An 18,320-nucleotide genomic window follows, 5' to 3' on the forward strand; every position below is an offset into this window, starting at 1 on the left:
TTACCATTTACAATCACTTAACTTATCTCTTGACCCACCAGACCTTTCTATCGATTGTCAGGTCCACAAATTTAATTAGACTTCAACTAATTGTCAAATCTCACATACCTAGCTAGATTTCTTATTAAATATCAAGTCATATTTTGACCTATCTAGACTTCAATCTTCATACTAACAAAACTTCAACCTAATATCAGATCCTCTAGACCTATCAATTTTTACACACTTAATAAAAATATCAAATCACAAAGAATCTAACTTTAATCATTTATCGTTCATCCAAATCAAAATTCAATTATTAGTGTCATATGCACTTATACAAAATCATATTACCAAGTTGATACACATTGTTCACATCCCCTGCTATTACAAATGCGCCTACAGGAGAAAGCTTCTTTAACAACCCAATTCAGCAACAAAAGGCATCACAAGCACTACCTGATACTATCGACCAAACCATGATTCAATCCCAGAAAGAGGCAAATACCAGATTGAACAAGCTGAGCAAAACTTGCCAAAGATGCATGTCGGGTGCTTAGAAGCATTTCCGGTGAACAATTGCCGGACCAGATTCTTCATACTCTCCCTTGGTAATCCACATCTACATATTTCGAAAATGTAATTATCAAGTACAGTTGGTATATGGAAAAACCCTACCATGGTAGTAGAACTAATGAACAGAGATGTTCACCTGCTGGAAGGTGCTGAGGGATGCAAGGATGGAGCCTCCGATCCACACACTGTACTTTCGTTCCGGCGGAGCAACCACCTTAATCTTCATGCTGCTCGGTGCAAGTGCTGTGATCTCCTTGCTCATACGGTCGGCAATACCAGGGAACATAGTTGATCCACCGCTGAGCACAATGTTGCCATATAGATCTTTCCTGATATCCACATCGCACTTCATGATAGAATTGTATGTTGTTTCGTGAATTCCAGCAGCTTCCATGCCTATCAAGGATGGTTGGAAGAGTACTTCTGGGCATCGGAACCTCTCTGCACCAATGGTGATAACCTGCCCATCAGGAAGTTCATAGCTTTTCTCCACGGACGAGCTGATCTTGGCAGTCTCCAACTCCTGTTCGTAATCAAGAGCAACATAGGCAAGTTTCTCCTTAATGTCCCTTACAATTTCCCGTTCAGCTGTGGTGGTGAATGAATAGCCTCTCTCAGTAAGGATCTTCATCAGGCAATCAGTGAGATCTCGGCCAGCAAGATCCAACCGAAGAATGGCATGAGGAAGAGCATATCCTTCATAAATTGGGACAGTGTGGCTCACACCATCTCCCGAATCAAGCACGATACCTGAGAATATGTGCCACAGGCATCTTAGTTGGGATGACAAAAGTACCAACAGAAATCAACAATGAGAATATACTAACCAGTCGTTCGACCACTGGCATAGAGTGAAAGGACAGCCTGAATAGCAACATACATAGCAGGTACATTAAAAGTCTCGAACATAATCTGTGTCATCTTTTCCCTGTTTGCCTTTGGGTTGAGAGGGGCTTCAGTGAGCAAAATAGGATGCTCCTCAGGAGCAACACGAAGCTCATTGTAGAAAGTGTGATGCCAGATCTTTTCCATATCATCCCAGTTGCTCACAATTCCATGCTCAATTGGATATTTCAATGTGAGAATACCTCTCTTTGACTGTGCTTCATCACCAACATAAGCATCTTTCTGGCCCATCCCAACCATAACACCTGTGTGGCGAGGTCTGCCAACAATACTAGGGAAGACTGCCCTAGGTGCATCATCGCCAGCAAATCCAGCCTTTTTACATGAAGTAAAGAGTCATTTCCAGGTATAAATCAAAGCACTGAAGTGGCCAAAAGGGTTGAATGCTAATCTCCAATGAGCGAAAACTAACCTTGACCATTCCAGTCCCATTGTCACATACAAGAGGCTGGATATCCTCAGCATCAGCCATTTTCTATATATCTATGGCAACACATGTAAGAAAGGAGATTTTTTAACAAGAAAAAAAAATGTTGTGTACTTGACCCAACTGCTATTATACACTAATGATTTAAAAGAGCTTCGAAGATGAAAACATAGTAACTGTTCTTTTGCAGATCTACCACTGCAGTCAAATTGCACGAAAGCTAAAAGAGAAAAACAAAATTTTCCATTATCCGTTTAATTATTTAAAACTCATTGCTTGCTGAATAAGTTAGAAATGTTCAATCAACAATTCTTCAACAAGAAAGTCAGAGCCGAGACAAATTCCACACTTTGAAAGATCAATTCTCCGGAAGCATGGGTTCATACGACAAACTGAAGACTTGACCTGATATTATAAAATAACGATAATAATAATAATAAGGTAAACAGCAAAAGAGAAGAACAGGAATCTCGGATGTCGCGAAATTCGAGCATCCGTTTTGGAAAGCTACGCAAGATCAGATCCCTACGGAAACGCTGTCAAAGTTAAAAAATAAAAAATAAATAACACGAAAAAAGAGAGCACAGAAAATACAGAGGACTGAGATCCGACATCAACTGTACTAGCTGGTTTTAAAGTGGCCTACTTGGGATCACAGCAGTATTAACTTCCACTAAATTGAAACTACTACAGGAACAAATTAGATCGGCGATCTCCCTCAAAACCTAACACCGAAAAAAAAAGAAGAAAAAAACACAGATTTGGCTAGTCAAAACACAACCGATCAATTCGGATTCACTGTATCTGATCTAAAGAGTCAAAATCCGACAAGTAAACAACGCCACGAACCACAGATCCTCATATTCACTGACCTAAGCAGCCAGTTCCAGATCCCGGCGACGCAAGCAACAAACAAGCGAAACCCAACCAAAAAACGCATGGAAGAAGAGATCAAGAACAAGAAGATCTGAGGAGTAGGCGCTAACCTGGTAGAGGACAGCGATCTGAGCGAGATCCGACCTCGAGGAGAGATCGGGACGAGGCTTCGGTGGAGAGAGGGAGTTCTCTCTTCGCCAAAACTAAGATATAGCAATAGTGGTGAGGAAGTAGGTGACTTTCTTTATATAATCTCTGAAGGAGACCAAACCGGTTTAATTAGACCGTGCTTGGACCGGGCTTATCTGGGCCGGCCCATGTCAAAGGAGTCTTTATTGAGGATTAATTCATTGGAAAATTTGACCAAAATATTGTTAGTATACATTATGTACAAGTAGTTAGGGGTTAAAATGATAATATTTTTAAATTTTTATAAGGCATTTTAAAAATAAATAAATCTTAGGGAGTTGAAATGAAAATTTTTGTATATTATCAATACTGTTGATAATAGTGGGTATAATTGATAATTATATGGGTAGTTGTCTCATCAGTTAGATGCAAAATATCCCATTGAATTTCTAAGCTCCTTTTATTAGGGTAAAAATACTTATATTAATTTATCTGCTTATATCTAGTCAAGAGCGGTGATATTGAGTCATTCGACATTTAATATTTTTACAATGACATGATATTATCCACTTTAGATCTAAACCTTCATAATTTTATTTTTGGACTCTACCTACAATGTCTTATATTAATGAAAATATCTTATATCTTTTTAAACTTATGATATTTTTTCATATCTTTTCAATATGAAATTTTGATTGTATTCCAACAAATGGAGTCTCAGTTTCAACGAATTAATGGATAAATTTTTCTTAGTGTACGATCAACCTAAGAACGTTAGACTCATGGATCATCAACTATTAGTATTTTTTGATTTATCCTCATAGTTAATGAAAATATTTTCATAAGATCAAATTGATCATTCTAGAATTAATCGACATAAACTTTATATATATATATATATATAAAGTTTATGTCGATTAACAAAATAATGAGATAAAAAAACTGGAACCCGGTATAATAGCAATGCTTCAACAAATTCTGCCATACACTGAGGGATCCAATAAGGAACTCATCATCTTATTGAACTATTTGAACAATTGGGTTATTGGGCTATGCCACTAATTGTACATTTTCGGGATAAGATTGAGTTAATTAATATGGAACAAAGTTATTATCATAAGATAAGGATTTCAATCTCGATAAAATCGAGGAAAAAAACATTTCTATATATTGATTAACTATAGCTTACTGATTTATCTCCTCGTAGATAGTTATGAGATGAACTATGTAAAATTATTGGGATGACAAATTTTATTTTTTTACTACCATATGAGACTATTTATACTTTACGATTTATCATTTAGTTGAATAAATGATGGTCACTTCTGGGACTAGCCAAGTCATAACGTATAGATACATGCATTATTACAATAATAAAAATAATAATAATAATAACTCTATAATTACAGTCATTGTTATAATGGGTAGACAAATTTATTTCTTATTTTTCTCATTACATTATCTTTTTTACAATTTATTTTATATTCGCATAGTGCGAATTAGTTAGAGGTAATAGATAATTAGGTGACATTTAGTTTATGGGTTTAGAAATGAGAGAATGGATTCATTCCCAAACCTTATATTTGGTTGATGAGAATGGAATCAAGATTTTGGAATGAAACCCAAAAATTTATATATGGATGAAACTCACCCCCTCCTTTGGGTTTTGATGGAATAGGAATGTGAATTAAATTTTAGACAAAAATATCCTTAGTATATTTGTTCAATTTTTTTTATTTTACACTCTCTCCTTGTTTTCTCTCATCATATTTTCTCTCTCCTTTTTTTATCATCACATTTCCTCTCTCAACATACTTTTTCTCTCCTCATTCTATCTCATCACACATTCTCTACTATTTTCTTTCTATATTCTCTTCCATCATACATTCTCTCTCCTCATTTTCTCTCTCTTCATTCTCTTCCATCACACTTTTTCCTTATTTTTTCATCATACTTTCTCTCTCATCACACTTTCTCTCTCATTGTACTTTCTCTCTCCTCAATCTCTCTTAGCATTCTCTCTCTCCTCATTTTCTCTCATCATACTTTCTCTCTCTTCATTTTCTCTCATCACACTCTCTTTTTTTTTTTCCTCTAATCATATTTTCTCTCTCATCATACTTTCTCTCTTCCCAGTCTCTCATTTTCTCGTCACACTTTTTCTCTCTTCATTTTTTTCCATCACTCTTTCTCTCTTAATCCATTTTCTCTCTCATCACACTTCCTCTCTCCTCACTTTTCATTTTCTCTCATAATACTTTCTCTCTCTTTATTTTTATTAGCATACTTCCTCTCTCCTCAATTTCTCATCATACGTTCTCTCTCTTCATTTTTCCCATCACTCTTTGTCTCTCATCATACTTTCTCTTTCCTCACTTTTCCATTTTTTCTCTCTTCATTTTTCTTAGCATACTTTCTCTCTCCTCAATTTCTCATCATATTTTCTCTCTCTTTATTTTTTTCCCATCACTCTTCATCTCTTATCGTACTTTCTCTCTCCTCACTTTTTCATTTTCGCTCATAATATCTTCTTTCTCTTCATTTTTCCCATCACTTTTTCTCTTCTCAATCTCTCCTATCATACACTCTCTCCTCATTTTCTCTCATCATACTTTCTCTCTCTTCATTTTTTCCCAACACACTTTCTCTCTTATCACACTTTCTTTCTCATCATTTTCTCTCATCATATGTTTCTCTCACATTCAACTTTCTCTCTCATCTAATTTTTTGTCTTATTTTCCTATAAGGGCAAAAAAGGAAATTTAGGTTCATTCCGATTAAAAATATTTAACTAACCAAACATTATTTTCAAGAATGATACCCCAGCTCATACCCATTCTCATTCCATAATACTATGATACTCATTCTCATTATGATTCCTAAGAGAGAACCAAACGCCCCCTTAAATTTTTGGTAGTGTATATTATCAGATTTTTTTACTATTTATTTGTTATTTTACAGTTGGCTATAAATTAATGTTATAATTTATTTTCCTCTATAATTTAAGGATGTATTACGAAGAAACGTTGCTAAGTAAGCGCAATCATTTGTTGTTATATTAAAAAAATTGATTTATTTTTATTAAAAAAACTATTTGTATAAATATTATTCTCCAAATAAAAACATTTTTTCTCCTAAATAAAGATTCTTAACAATATTAATATTATATTTAATTAATAGAAAAAAATTAAAAATATTTTTATTTCAATCCATATTTTATTAATTTTAATAAAAAAAATTTACAATAGTAAAATTATCTCAAGTTAATCTAAATTGTTATAAATGAAATACTATCATATTAAAATAATAAAAATATTATTAATTGTGCTTATATTTGCTTAATTTTTTTTGCTCAAAATAAAATTTAGATTTAAAAAAAATGAGAATTTTTATGATAAGGAAAATAAGAAGAGATTTTTACATTTTAATTAATGCAAAGTTGCTTCCCATTTACACGTTGGATGCACGCGAGTGGGAGCCTATCTGGCAACTTTATTTGTGCCAATTATACAAACTGGCGAATGCACGTGGAAATGATGAAAACACAGCTATTTTGTCCCTCCTTTTTAACCTTTTTTTTCCTTATATATATATATATATATATATATTTTATTTATTAAAAAAATTGCTAGCGAAGAAAGCTGTTTTCTTTGCTGTTAAATATAATTGTTATATCTATAAAGCCCATAATTGGGCAGATTCTCTGCGATCGACACGTGTTGATAATCCATTTCAAGATTCTTATTTGCCTCTGCCCCAGGTTATGGTGGATTGATAGGGTATCCAGATTGTCATCACGTATTCACGATTCGAATCTTAACTATGATGAATTTATAGAAATTTTTCTTTTAAATGGAGCACACAATTAAAGGATGTTGGGCTGTCCGCTGTGAATACTTCCCAATTTATTCTCGTGATCGATGGGAAATTTCTATAAGACCGGGCCGGTAATCTCAAATTCGATGTTACCCAGCCTGATTAATCATTTTTTTTTTATTTACCTCCATAGTATTTGATCCAACTTTATCATATCAATTAGAGATATGTCTTCATGAGCTTCATTGAATCGATGATAATCTTGAGATTATTTTAGATAAATTTTGTATGGATAGAGTTTGTTATCTATGTAGTTCTATTCTAGTTATCTTTAAGCAAACCAAGATGGACCTCAATGCACCCTAGGGCCCTAAGAAAACTAGATTTGGTATGCCAATATATGCATTAAAACAACAAATCTACACAGACTGTCGTTGGCTATATCGTCGTGTATACGACAACGAAGATGATTCATTAGAGGTCTTTCTATAACTCCGGATTACATAATTACCTTAGAAATGATGGTTAGTGAAAATTAATCTTCTTCTCAAGCTTATAAATTGTGATCAAAGTGTCAGCTCCTTGGCATGGAGAGGAGTGTGGAGTCTGGGATCATGGCTAGTCTTGTGCTCTGTCTCCATTCCGGTGTTTGCAAATTCGGTTCTCCGATCTAGCCACGAGACGATATCAGAGAACACGAGGTCGATGTGTTCTTGGGACTCTCCTGACGTCAATGCATGCCACATCCCCGGATAAATCTTCAGAGTTTTATCTTCACTGGATGCTGATTCATACAAGCAGTGGCTCACTTTTGGGTCCGTCACTGTGTCAGCATCTCCATGAACGACCAAGAACGGCAAGGAAACCTAAATCATGCAGAATTATCAGCACTGAACTTCGATCATCGCCACGGAAAAGAGAAATTTACCTGATGAAGATTGACTTCTGTGTCCAAGCTGGCCCTGAGAAGTTCATAGCCAGTCTTCAGCCTGACCTTTCCCTTATAGCAGTAAGGATTCTTTCTGATCTGCAAAGCATTTTACTTGCAGTAAAGAAACCTGATCTTCCCAATCGCGAAGAAATTCAGAAACACAAAGATGAATCTTCTTTACCTCCTCCCTCCATTCTGGTCTTTTAACAGCCTTGTCGACGATATCTTCGGTAGGAATCACTCTCCATGTCGGTATGACTCTTGTTAGCAATGTCAGTATCTTGATCACCACTGGACTCGGTTTCATCTCTTCAGCAATCTGCATAGATAGATAGATACATGTTAAAACCTTAGAGTTGTTACACCAAATAGCTTAAATAAGAAGAAAGAACATTAATTAACCTTGCACATTGGAGCCACCAGAACTGCTCCATCCCAAAAGTTTGGTGTCTTCCTGTGAAGGTGGAGAGCCACTGCTCCTCCCATTGACTCCCCAAATAGGTACTTCATCTTCCTTCGGTTCTCTTTTCTCTCTACAAAAAGAACAAACAGAGATTAAGCGATCTATACCTCCTTTTTTTTTCCTTGTATTGGATTTGGCATACATACATACCACAAATGTTGCTGAAATGATCGAAGCAGTCGTCGACGAGCTCATCGAAGTTGGCTACGAAGCCTTGCAGTCCTTCAGATTTGCCATGGCCTTGGTAGTCAATCCCATGAACTGCATAGCCTGCTTTGGCTAGCTGAATTCCAGTTCCTCTCATTGAGATGCTGCATTCCATAGCATACCCTGAAAACAAAAAACAGAAAACAAATCAGATGATTTCATTAGGAGAATGAATGAATGAATGCATATGAGAATTGCAGGGCACGCACCGTGGCAGATAAAGGCGAGAGCTTTGGGTTCTCTGTTTTGAGGGAGCCAACTGCAAGTGAAGAGCTTGATTCCTCTTGAATTGAGTATGAATTCCTGAAAAAGGCAAAGATTCAATGAGTTCTTCTTCATAGAAAGAAACAGAAGGGTTTTTTTTTTCTTCTTCTTCCTCTCCAATTGCCGACCTCTTCGTATTTGATGCCTTCTTCCATGGCGACGTCGTCGTCCGGCAGAGAGAAGAATTTCGATTGGAATGTGATGGAGATGATGGACTAGAAATCGCCTGATATATATACGGACCGGAGTTGACTTGTCAACGTTGGGGACGTGTGGGGATAGAGATTGTGAATTGTATGCGCGTTGGATTTGTTTGACCTCGTGGAGAACGAGTTCGCCGTTTCTTCTTGCGGCTTTTTTTTTCTCTTTTCTTTTTTTGGAAAGAAGCAGGATAAATTTGGGGATCTGACGGAAGATACGGTGGCAGCTTTGCTATATATTATATATATATATATTTTTTCTGATTTTTATAAATCTTTTTTTTTAGAAAGAAATCTAGAGAACAATTATCTCAAAATGGCTCTTCTCAATTGGTAATTCCGAAAAAGAGTTTCTAGGTTTAGGGTTTTAGAAATAACAAAAAAAGATATAATGAAAAAATAAGAGGTGTTTATTTATTATTGCAGCATGAAGAAGCTTTATTCCCTGCGTGTTGTTTACAAATTATTTATTTTTCATTTTAAAAAATTATTCATAAAAAAAAAAAATTATAAGACATGCATGAGACCAGTACTTCGATAGGAAGATGGGCTTGCGCTGACTCCAAACACTTAGAATAAGTCAGAATGGAACGTGAGGGAATGCCGGCTAAGAAGTCTGGAATGCCAGCTTCCTCTTCCTCGTCAAAAAGCAAACTTCCATACGCTCAGAATTAACTCTTCAAAAAGAAAAATGGATGGTACAGATTTTTTTTGTTTGAGAAAACTTCAGTTAATTCAGTTAACTTCCAAATGCTCAGAATTACCTATTCAAAAAGAAATGGATGGTACCGATTTTTTTTTTGTTTGAGAAAACTTGAGTAATTCAGTTAATCGATATTTCATCTGTTCAAAATTTTCATTTTTTATCAAAAATTCGGTCAATTCGGTTCAATTTTCAACCGAATACTTTGCTCCGGCGTGATTCAGTTTAGTTGAAACATGAGAGATCAAACTTTCTTATTATTAGATAACAAGAAAAAGTAGAAACATAAATAGATCAATGCTGTTTATACAGAAGAGAAGGGGCAAATTAGTAAATTACTTTCTAGAATGGATCAGATGAACAATTCCAGAATAACAAATCTAATGGCATAACAAGATGAAAACATATGAATCTTGATCGAATTGGAACTCCAATATAAATAACAAAATCTGGCAAAGCTTAAGAATCACAATATTGATATCTAAGTTAAGATGGCATACTTCCTCAGGGGGAAGTACCTCGCCTTTTTCTTCTCACGTTCTGTCTTCAAAGACTCCTGTATTTGTTGGGTGGAGAATAAGCACAATGAGGCAAAAAAAAAAAAGTGCAGATAATTTCTCAATCTCCACAGTGAAAATTTTTTGATCATGGCAAAAAATTGGTGCAGATTACAGCAAGTCCAACTAGTTTTTGTAGTTCTTGCCGAGAAAACACAGGATAGTTCATGCTGAGAAAAAACCTCCTAATCCTTCATGGTTGACAATTAATGTTGAGTAGCAAACACAGGATTTGTTGTTATTGACTTGTTTTTGTAGGGAGGAAAAGAACAAGAAGAAGAAGAAATGTCCAAGGCTGCCTGGGGAGTATCACAAGGAGATACATGGAGTCCCCTCAAAAACAGGCCTCAGGGTTAACCTTCACTTTTCTGTACGCTTCCTAACTAAACCAGATGGCACAAGAGCTTTCGCCGCCACATGGCTACTCAAAGAGGCAATGTAAACACAGGATTTACTCTTTCCAAGGAAACACACTCTGGTCCTTAACAGATGATGTGCTGAGATACTAAATATATGGGCAGTTATTTTTAAAATAAATAAATAAATAATGTTCAAGGCTGTTTGGGGGATACCACATGGAGATGAGTGATGGAATCCCCTATAAAGGCCTCGCAGGGAGAAAACTTCCCTTTTCTGTGCGCCCCCTAACTAAGCCAGATGGCTATAGAGCTTTCGCCACCACATGGCTACTCAAAGAGGCAACAAAAATACAGGATTAACATTAGAGGGCACCTACATGTGAAGTCCCAATGTGTGATAGATGACAATGATAAGAATGGAACAGAGCATAAAGAATGATACGATGCAACACCATTAGTGGCTCATGTCCAAACGAGTATGATTAATGAAGGGGTCAACATGGAGTAGGATTTCCACTCAAGACTACTGAATCATCGAATCTTCTATAAAAATTCCTGTTCTTGCACTGGATCCTATACACAAATGATTGAAGTTAATAGTTACTGATAAAATCAAGCAAAACTACAAATTCTAGCCCAAGTACTGGGGTTTTGTGATAAAATTAAGTATAACTGTGAAATCTACCACAAAGTGCTCAGATTTCAAATCTAGGCTATCTAATAGTATTCCATCTTTAACAAATTCACACATTTACATAAATTTTGTACGCAATCTCCTTACAAAACCTTAATGAGAAATTCTCAAAGTATTTATTCCAACTATTAATTCCACATGACAAAATCTGTCATTTGACTCTCCATTGTATTTCTAATAATAAAAAATCCCATATAACAATTTTTTTGGAAATAAAAGTTATTCAGATACTAAAAATCAATAATGGGCTGGATTTTTTTTACCAAATAGTACAAATATGTGTGTGTATAAAGATCATACTGAATTTAGAAATAAGCCATTAAAAAACATAGCTATTTGCTATATGTTCATAGTGCTTTAAAAATAGGCAAAGCCAAGGATGATTCAATCAAAGAGGCTTGATGATCAATTTAGCTACACAAAAAAGGAGAAAGAGAAATAGCGTATTTGGGGTTGGGTATAGCATAGGAGAGTTGACGGGTTCCCTGAGACCAATAATCAAGCAAAAAAAAAAAGAAAGAAAACATGAATATGTATGTTGAGAAAAAGGCAGATTAGACTGTGCAGATTACTTAAAATACAATAAACTACATTCTAAACATCAAATGATGCTGGGCATGACCTATTTTGAGGCATGAATGTTTGAACGTGAGCCAAGGCATGCAAAAACGCGTTGCCTAATCAGAGGACGAAACTCAAATTTGGGGGAGAATACAACACTCATAAAGAAATAAGTAACTAAACGCAACACGAAAGCAGAATCAACAGCAGACTAACCAGGCACAAGCATTATAGAAATCCCAGAATTAATCCTTGTCCAATCACTCTATTCACGTTTTGTTGAAGAAACCTCAAAGAAAAAGAGTTACCTGATGCTTGGTAAGCCGGCGGCGGATCGCACGCGTCTTCTTGGGGCGGAGATCAAGCGGGAGGAGCTTCTTCTTCTTGTAAGCCTCCCTTAGCGCAGATTTCTGCTTCTGCGAGATCACAGTCAGCACACGCGCGATCGACAATCTCACCACCTTTCTGCCAAACAAAACAAAGATTCAAACTTTAAGAACCTATAAGCAAAACAAAGTGTCGCTTGCATAAGTCAAATGGAAAAAAAGAGAGAAAGAGAAAGAAATGCTGACATCTTCGAGAGCTTGTTGGGCGCACCACCGGTCACCTTAGCGACGCGGAGGAGGGAAAGCTCATTCTTCAGCTCCTTCAACTGATTCTGGAGCTCAGTTTTCGTCTTCCCGCGAAGCTCATGGACCTTAATCCTCGCTGCAACCAACGATCGCAAAAAAGATCGAACGAATCCACCTCCAAGTCACCCAAAAAAACAGAGAGAAGCATTCATCTGAAGAGAGCGAAAGCTTACCCATCGCCAGCCTCCCCCCTCGCTTCGTCCTCAGCCGCAAGAAAACCCTAAGACACGAGGACTAATATAGTGCATTATCAGGCAGCCCTAATTGGGCCGATAGACCGTAAATTGGGACCGAATAAAAGGCCTATTAAATCATTTATATTTGGGCCGGAAAAACTACTGGCTCATTTTAAATATATAATTTTTAAAAGGATATAAAAATTCTAAAAATTCGTTTAACTCTGCGTGTCTTGTTCACAGAAACCACTAGAATGAAATCTTTGATCGCATTGGATTCGTGTTCGAGAAGCAAATACGCATCACAAAAGTTACAGGAAGAACAGCACGATGGCAGCGGCCGAATCTGGTGCGGAGGCTCCGCCTGCTCACACTCCGGTGCAATTCTGGAAGAGGAGAGCAAGTGGAAGCCGGCGGAGTCAACCGCCCATTGGCTACTCTGCGTGCAGTAGGCAATCGCTCCCTGGATCGAGTTCTCGGAGTCGAAGCTTGGGCTGCTGCTTTCGCCTTTAAAGCCATGGTGGGTTAGACATTGTGTCGAATAAATTGTCTCACTCTCTAAGTTTGAACTCACTCATAATTAAGAAGTAGATTATGAAAATTTCCATTTAAGAGTTTGAATTAACAATGTTAATATTAGATCAGGTGTTCGGTCAAATATCTTGGATGGTTAAAGAAAACGAGTATTCGGCTAAAATTGAATCGAATAGATTTTTTCTAATTAATTGAACCGATCAAATTTTAAATAAATTGAACAAAAGGAATTGATAAAATTCTAAACCTTCGGTTGATTTATTATGTTTAACTTAACTTTCATTCACCCATACTTAACAATACGAGACATATATATAGCATGATCTCAAAATACTAATTGGGCCTTTAGCCCACATATTGGAATCGTGCAAAAGGCCCCGTAAAAATAATTTATTTGGGTCGAATAAATTAATTGGGCTCATTTTAAATATATTACTTTTTCAAAACAATAGAACTTTTTTTGTAATAATTTATAAGGAAATAATTTAAAAAATATAAACTATGGAATGTCCAGTCCCTTAGGCAGTATTTCTTTCAGTTTTCATACCCTTTATCTGAGAGGACGGATATAAAAAGTGAAGAAAATTTTTTATAGTTTACTTCATTATAAAAGATGTATTATATTTCATTTCCTTTGTTTACTAGTTGTCAAATAATGGACAAATGGAATCATAAATCCATTTGCGGATCATTTTATGGGTTGTTTTTTATCCGCTCAAATCGTGCCGCATCGCCACAAGATAGAAATATACTTCCGTATTTATTTTCGCCATTTTAAATTTTAAAATGAGTGAATCCGTAAAGATTAGCGACAAAAATAAACTATCCGTCTCTAAATAGAGACGGATATTTTGATTTCGTCTCTAAATAGAGACGGATATTTTGATTCCGTCTTTAATCAAGGACGAAATATTTATTCTTTCGCTATTCAAACAGGGAATTAAGCCCCACCAGACGAATTAGAGATGGAACTATTAATTCCGTCTCTAAGACGGAACTATTAATTCCGTCGCTATGGTCGGGATTTAGGGCACAGAGGTTCTTCACTTCGCCTCTCTGTCTCCTGCATTTCCTCTCCTCCGACGCTCGAATAGTTGCCGGTGCTGGACTCCGACTCGAGCTCCGTCTCCTGTATTTCTCTCCGTCTCCTCCGGCGTCCTCTCCTCCGACGTCCTCTCCTCCAATGCCCAAGCAGTTGCTGCCGCCAGACTCCGACTCGGCTCAACGCAGTCTTTTCGTCATCCTCGCCAACAAGCTTCTTCCTTGCAGAGTGTGCTCCGTCGCTAGTGATTTCTCTTTTCTCCTCAATCTCTCTTTTCCTTTCTTGACTTCCCCGTCTGGTCATCGAATCTCTGGCTGCTGTTCCAGTAGGAGTAGCGGAAGCGCCACGACTTCCCTGTCCGGTCATCGAAGCTCAGCAGCATCCCTTTCACAAAGCAGCATCACGTCGCTGGTGATTTCTTTTTTCTCCTCAATCTCTCTTTTCGTTTCTTGTTTCTCCTCAAAACATAAAGGGGCTGCATCCCTTGTACATCTTGAGTTAATAATATTATTTGCATCCCCATTTGTCGAGAGTTGAGTTGTTTTGGTGGCACAATTTGTTCGTACTGCATTTCTTGTTTCTCCTCAAAACATAAAGGGGTTGGATCCCTTGTACATCTTGAGTTAATAATATTATTTGCTTCCCCATTTGTCGAGAGTTGAGTTGTTTTGGTGGCACAATTATTCGTATTGCATCAAGTTGTATGAGAGCCAAACTTTTAATTCAGTCTCTGGTACACAGTGGCGTAGTTAGGATTTTCAATTAGGGGGGGCGAATTCAACAAATTAAAAAAAATAATACAACACAGAAAATGTATAAAAAAAATTATATATGAACTTCATATGTTTTTTACAATATCACTCTTCGAGATTTCATATTTTGAAAATGCTGAATAATAGCTTCATTATCAATGGTATCAAACACATCTCGCTCAATATATGGTATCAAACAATCATTTACCATATCATCTCCCAACCGATTTCGAAGTGAGGTTTTGATTATTTTCATTGCTGAAAACACTCTCTCTACAGTTGCAGTTGCAACAGGTAATAGCAATGCTAACTTCAAAAGTAAATACACCAAAGGATACAGACGATGTTTTTTCAATTGAACCATCCTTTTAGCAAGCTGGCTAATCCCCACAACCTCAGAGAATTGATTGCTACTCCGCATATCAAAAATAAAGTTATCAAGTTGGGGCTCAAGATGCATTAACTCCATTGGGGAAAAATCGGATGGATAAAACTGAGCAAACTGAAGTAATTTTCTCTTATCATAAGCAGAGAATGAATTTGATGGATCAAGACAACTCATACACAACAACAACTCCGTGTTCACCTCGTTAAAGCGACTGTTCAACTCCTGAAGTTGCAAATCTATCACTTCATAAAATGTTTCAACACAATAATAGTGAAGATTTGTCCTTCCTTCAATATTTTGTCGTGATCTCCCATGAAAGACGAACAAGTCTTCCATGTGCGGGGTGACTACCTCATACTTAACACAAAATAAAGAAACTTCATTCAGTAACAAATCCCAACCATCATCTCTCATAGTTTGCAGTTGATGTTTGCTTGATCTTACAAGAATCATGGCATTTACAATGTCTTGATCTTTTCTTTGTAAAGCTTGCGACAAATCATTCGTGACTCCCAAGATATTCTTCATTAAGTGCATCTGAAATATAAATTCATATTTTCCAATCAATTCCAACAGATTATTTGCTTGTGTCCTTTGCTTGTGATCTTTTCCCTCCTCTTCAACAAATAAAAGAACATCAATAATTGAAGGATACAAATGTATCAAACTTAACAATGTATTATAATGTGAACCCCAACGTGTGCTCCCAGCTCTTTTTAATGTCATCTCTTGATTCATACCTTGTCCAGTGAAGATATCACCATTGCAAATTCCTTTAATAACTTTTTCAAATTGTTTCTCTCGAAGTATATCTCTTCGCTTGCATGACGCTCCAACAATATTGTTCAATTGTGCAACCACATCAAAAAAAGTAGAAATTCTTATATGATTTTCAGCAACAACTACAAGTGTAAGCTGCAGTTGATGAGCAAAACAATGAACATAATAAGCAGAAGGGTTCTCCATCATAATTAAGCTTTTTAAGCCATTGAATTCTCCTCTCATATTGCTAGCTCCATCGTATCCTTGCCCCCGCAAATTAGATATAGATAATCCATGTTGGCACAACAAAGAATCAATAGCAGTTTTAAGTGATAAGGCAGTAGTGTCGCTTACATGTACAAGGCCTAGAAAGCACTCAACAATATTTCCCCTTTCATCTACAAACCGTAAAGCAACTGCCATTTGTTCTTTAACAGATATATCACGAGCCTCATCAACCAATATAGTAAATAATTCATCACCGAGATCTCCAAGAATAGAATTAGTGGTTAAATAAGCAATGGATCTGATAATATCTTTCTGAATATCAGGCGATGTCAATTTGAGATTTGATGGAGCATTGTCTAGTGCAACTCTATTGATATCCTCATTATGGTCAGCAAGAAATCTTAACAATTCAAGAAAATTACCATGATTGAGTGAGTTTGTTGATTCATCATGACCACGAAATGCTAATCCTTGACGCATAAGAAATCTTATGCAATCAATTGATGCTGTCAAACAAACACGATAATCGATAGCTACTTGACTAGACTGATTGACCAAACAAGTTTCAATATGTTGTTTTTGATTCATTAAATCATAAGCCGCCATCATGCACCTGTTGTGAATGCTGCTCTGATTTCCAACATGTTCATTAAATTTTTCTTTCTTTCTCCAATTTTTAAATCCCTCAGTAACAAAAGAATCACCACCACTTTGACCACCATGATCCGCTTTGAATAAATAGCAATAAAGACAAAAAGCCGCATCTTTTGCAATGCTGTATTCTAGCCAATTAGGATGAAGACTAAACCATATAGCTCGAAATCTTCGTTTCTCTTTGGGACAAGAACGCCAAGGAAATTCATGATTTTTAGGTTGAAAAGGACCTTTTTGCAAATAGTAACGTTGAACAATCTCCCTTTCATTAACATTATACTCAAGAATGTGCTTTCTTAGCCCAGGATCACTAGGATACTCATTTGAGTCAGCATCAAGAGGAGCTGGTAGAGGAGGCGGAGGAGGAGGAGGTGGTGGAGGGGGAGATGACTTGCTTGAAGTAGGTTCATCTCGTATTTTCTTAAAATACCTTAACATTGTTATTTCACCTAATTTATCATCAACATAATATTTCAGAAACATAATCATCTAATTAATGACTATTTGTTTTCAACAATTTATATTCAAAAACAAATAATAAATAAAATTGATAGAGAGTTAATGATCCCTTGGTAGAGATATAAAGTCAAATGTTTACATTATAAAAACATATTTTTCTAATTATATGACTATCTAATTTTAATTCTTATCATAAAGATGATTCATTTTATATGCATATTATTATTATAAAATATTGGTGTAAATTATATGATAAGTCTATTCATGGAATAAATGATATGATTCAATTGATCAAATTTTTGAATGATCATTAATGACATTCCTCACATTTATATAACAAATCAAACATCAAATGTACTTATCAGCTCAATATGTGTAAACATTTAACATACTTGAATAACAAACAAAAATATGAATATATGCAAAATTAACACTACATATTTTTTTCAATACTTAAATTCGTAATCGAAAGAAATCAAGTAAGAAAATTTTACCTTAATCAAAAGAAATTTATTGTGGAGCGTCGATAGCGTTGTCAGCAAACGATAGCAGCGATAGTAGCGAAGCAATGATGGCAGCGTTGGCAGCAAACGATAACGACGTTGGCAGCGGCGTGCGATGACAGGCCGACAATGACGTGGATGGCAACGGCAATGTGCGACGGAGGATTTTGAGGGCAAAATTAAGATTAGGGAAAAATAAGATGAGAATTAGGGGAGGAAGAAGAACATGGGATAAAGGAAAAAGGAAAGAGTAATGGTGGAGGATGAAGAAAATGGAAGAGGAAGAAGCTTCGCCGATAGGGAAAAAAATAGTGAAAAGGGAAAAATAAAAGCTTCGGCGGCTGAGAGAAAAATCAAGAGAAAAGAGAGATAACTTTTTTAGACAAGAGAGAGCAATTAAAACACGCCGCAAGTTTTGACTTTTGATTGGAGTTTTACATAAAAGCCCACATACTTTTAGATTTATAAATAAATGATTTTTATTTTATTTTTAATCATATTAATTTTTTTTTACTCTAAATCTGAGGGGGTGCGATCGCACC

At 36.1% G+C, this 18,320-nt stretch overlaps 4 protein-coding genes and 2 non-coding genes across 8 annotated transcripts; all 6 read right to left on the reverse strand.

Annotated features, from left to right (window-relative positions):
* Positions 1-267: 267 nt before the first annotated feature.
* On the reverse strand, positions 268-3,008 carry LOC122046117 (actin-101-like). 2 transcript variants are annotated; one of them, XM_042606654.1, is made up of 5 exons: positions 2,875-3,008; positions 1,874-1,944; positions 1,383-1,776; positions 692-1,305; positions 268-601 (listed from the first exon to the last, which is right to left on the reverse strand). In XM_042606654.1, the coding sequence occupies exons 2-5, from the start codon at positions 1,931-1,933 to the stop codon at positions 536-538; spliced, it is 1,134 nt and encodes a 377-aa protein (XP_042462588.1). In that variant the 5' UTR covers positions 1,934-1,944; positions 2,875-3,008; the 3' UTR covers positions 268-535. The 2 variants fall into 2 exon arrangements, with proteins under 2 accessions (XP_042462588.1, XP_042462589.1); XM_042606655.1 differs by having other exon boundaries at positions 1,874-1,936; positions 2,875-2,982.
* A 4,135-nt stretch (positions 3,009-7,143) lies between these two features.
* On the reverse strand, positions 7,144-8,777 carry LOC122046121 (caffeoylshikimate esterase-like). Of its 2 annotated transcripts, XM_042606662.1 has the most exons (7): positions 8,703-8,777; positions 8,520-8,613; positions 8,254-8,433; positions 8,043-8,173; positions 7,822-7,959; positions 7,638-7,736; positions 7,144-7,575 (listed from the first exon to the last, which is right to left on the reverse strand). In XM_042606662.1, the coding sequence occupies exons 1-7, from the start codon at positions 8,727-8,729 to the stop codon at positions 7,276-7,278; spliced, it is 969 nt and encodes a 322-aa protein (XP_042462596.1). In that variant the 5' UTR covers positions 8,730-8,777; the 3' UTR covers positions 7,144-7,275. The 2 variants fall into 2 exon arrangements, with proteins under 2 accessions (XP_042462596.1, XP_042462594.1); XM_042606660.1 differs by lacking the exon at positions 8,703-8,777 and having other exon boundaries at positions 8,520-8,670.
* A 1,003-nt stretch (positions 8,778-9,780) lies between these two features.
* Positions 9,781-12,583, reverse strand: LOC122046138 (60S ribosomal protein L35-4-like). Its single transcript, XM_042606682.1, has 4 exons — positions 12,454-12,583; positions 12,221-12,356; positions 11,957-12,113; positions 9,781-10,033 (listed from the first exon to the last, which is right to left on the reverse strand). The coding sequence occupies exons 1-4, from the start codon at positions 12,455-12,457 to the stop codon at positions 9,959-9,961; spliced, it is 372 nt and encodes a 123-aa protein (XP_042462616.1). The 5' UTR covers positions 12,458-12,583; the 3' UTR covers positions 9,781-9,958.
* On the reverse strand, positions 10,318-10,428 carry LOC122050017. The gene has a single exon (XR_006131238.1). It is a non-coding gene; the product is annotated as a small nucleolar RNA U19 (small nucleolar RNA).
* LOC122050016 lies at positions 10,580-10,693 on the reverse strand. Its single transcript, XR_006131237.1, has one exon. It is a non-coding gene; the product is annotated as a small nucleolar RNA U19 (small nucleolar RNA).
* Positions 12,584-14,881: 2,298 nt separating the features above from the next.
* Positions 14,882-17,254, reverse strand: LOC122048404 (zinc finger MYM-type protein 1-like). The gene has a single exon (XM_042609974.1). It carries the CDS (start codon positions 17,252-17,254, stop codon positions 14,882-14,884), a length of 2,373 nt encoding a protein of 790 aa, XP_042465908.1.
* Between the last annotated feature and the right edge of the window lie 1,066 nt (positions 17,255-18,320).

The sequence above is a fragment of the Zingiber officinale genome, chromosome 2B (genome assembly GCF_018446385.1).
Source record: "Zingiber officinale cultivar Zhangliang chromosome 2B, Zo_v1.1, whole genome shotgun sequence".
Taxonomy (NCBI): domain Eukaryota; kingdom Viridiplantae; phylum Streptophyta; class Magnoliopsida; order Zingiberales; family Zingiberaceae; genus Zingiber; species Zingiber officinale.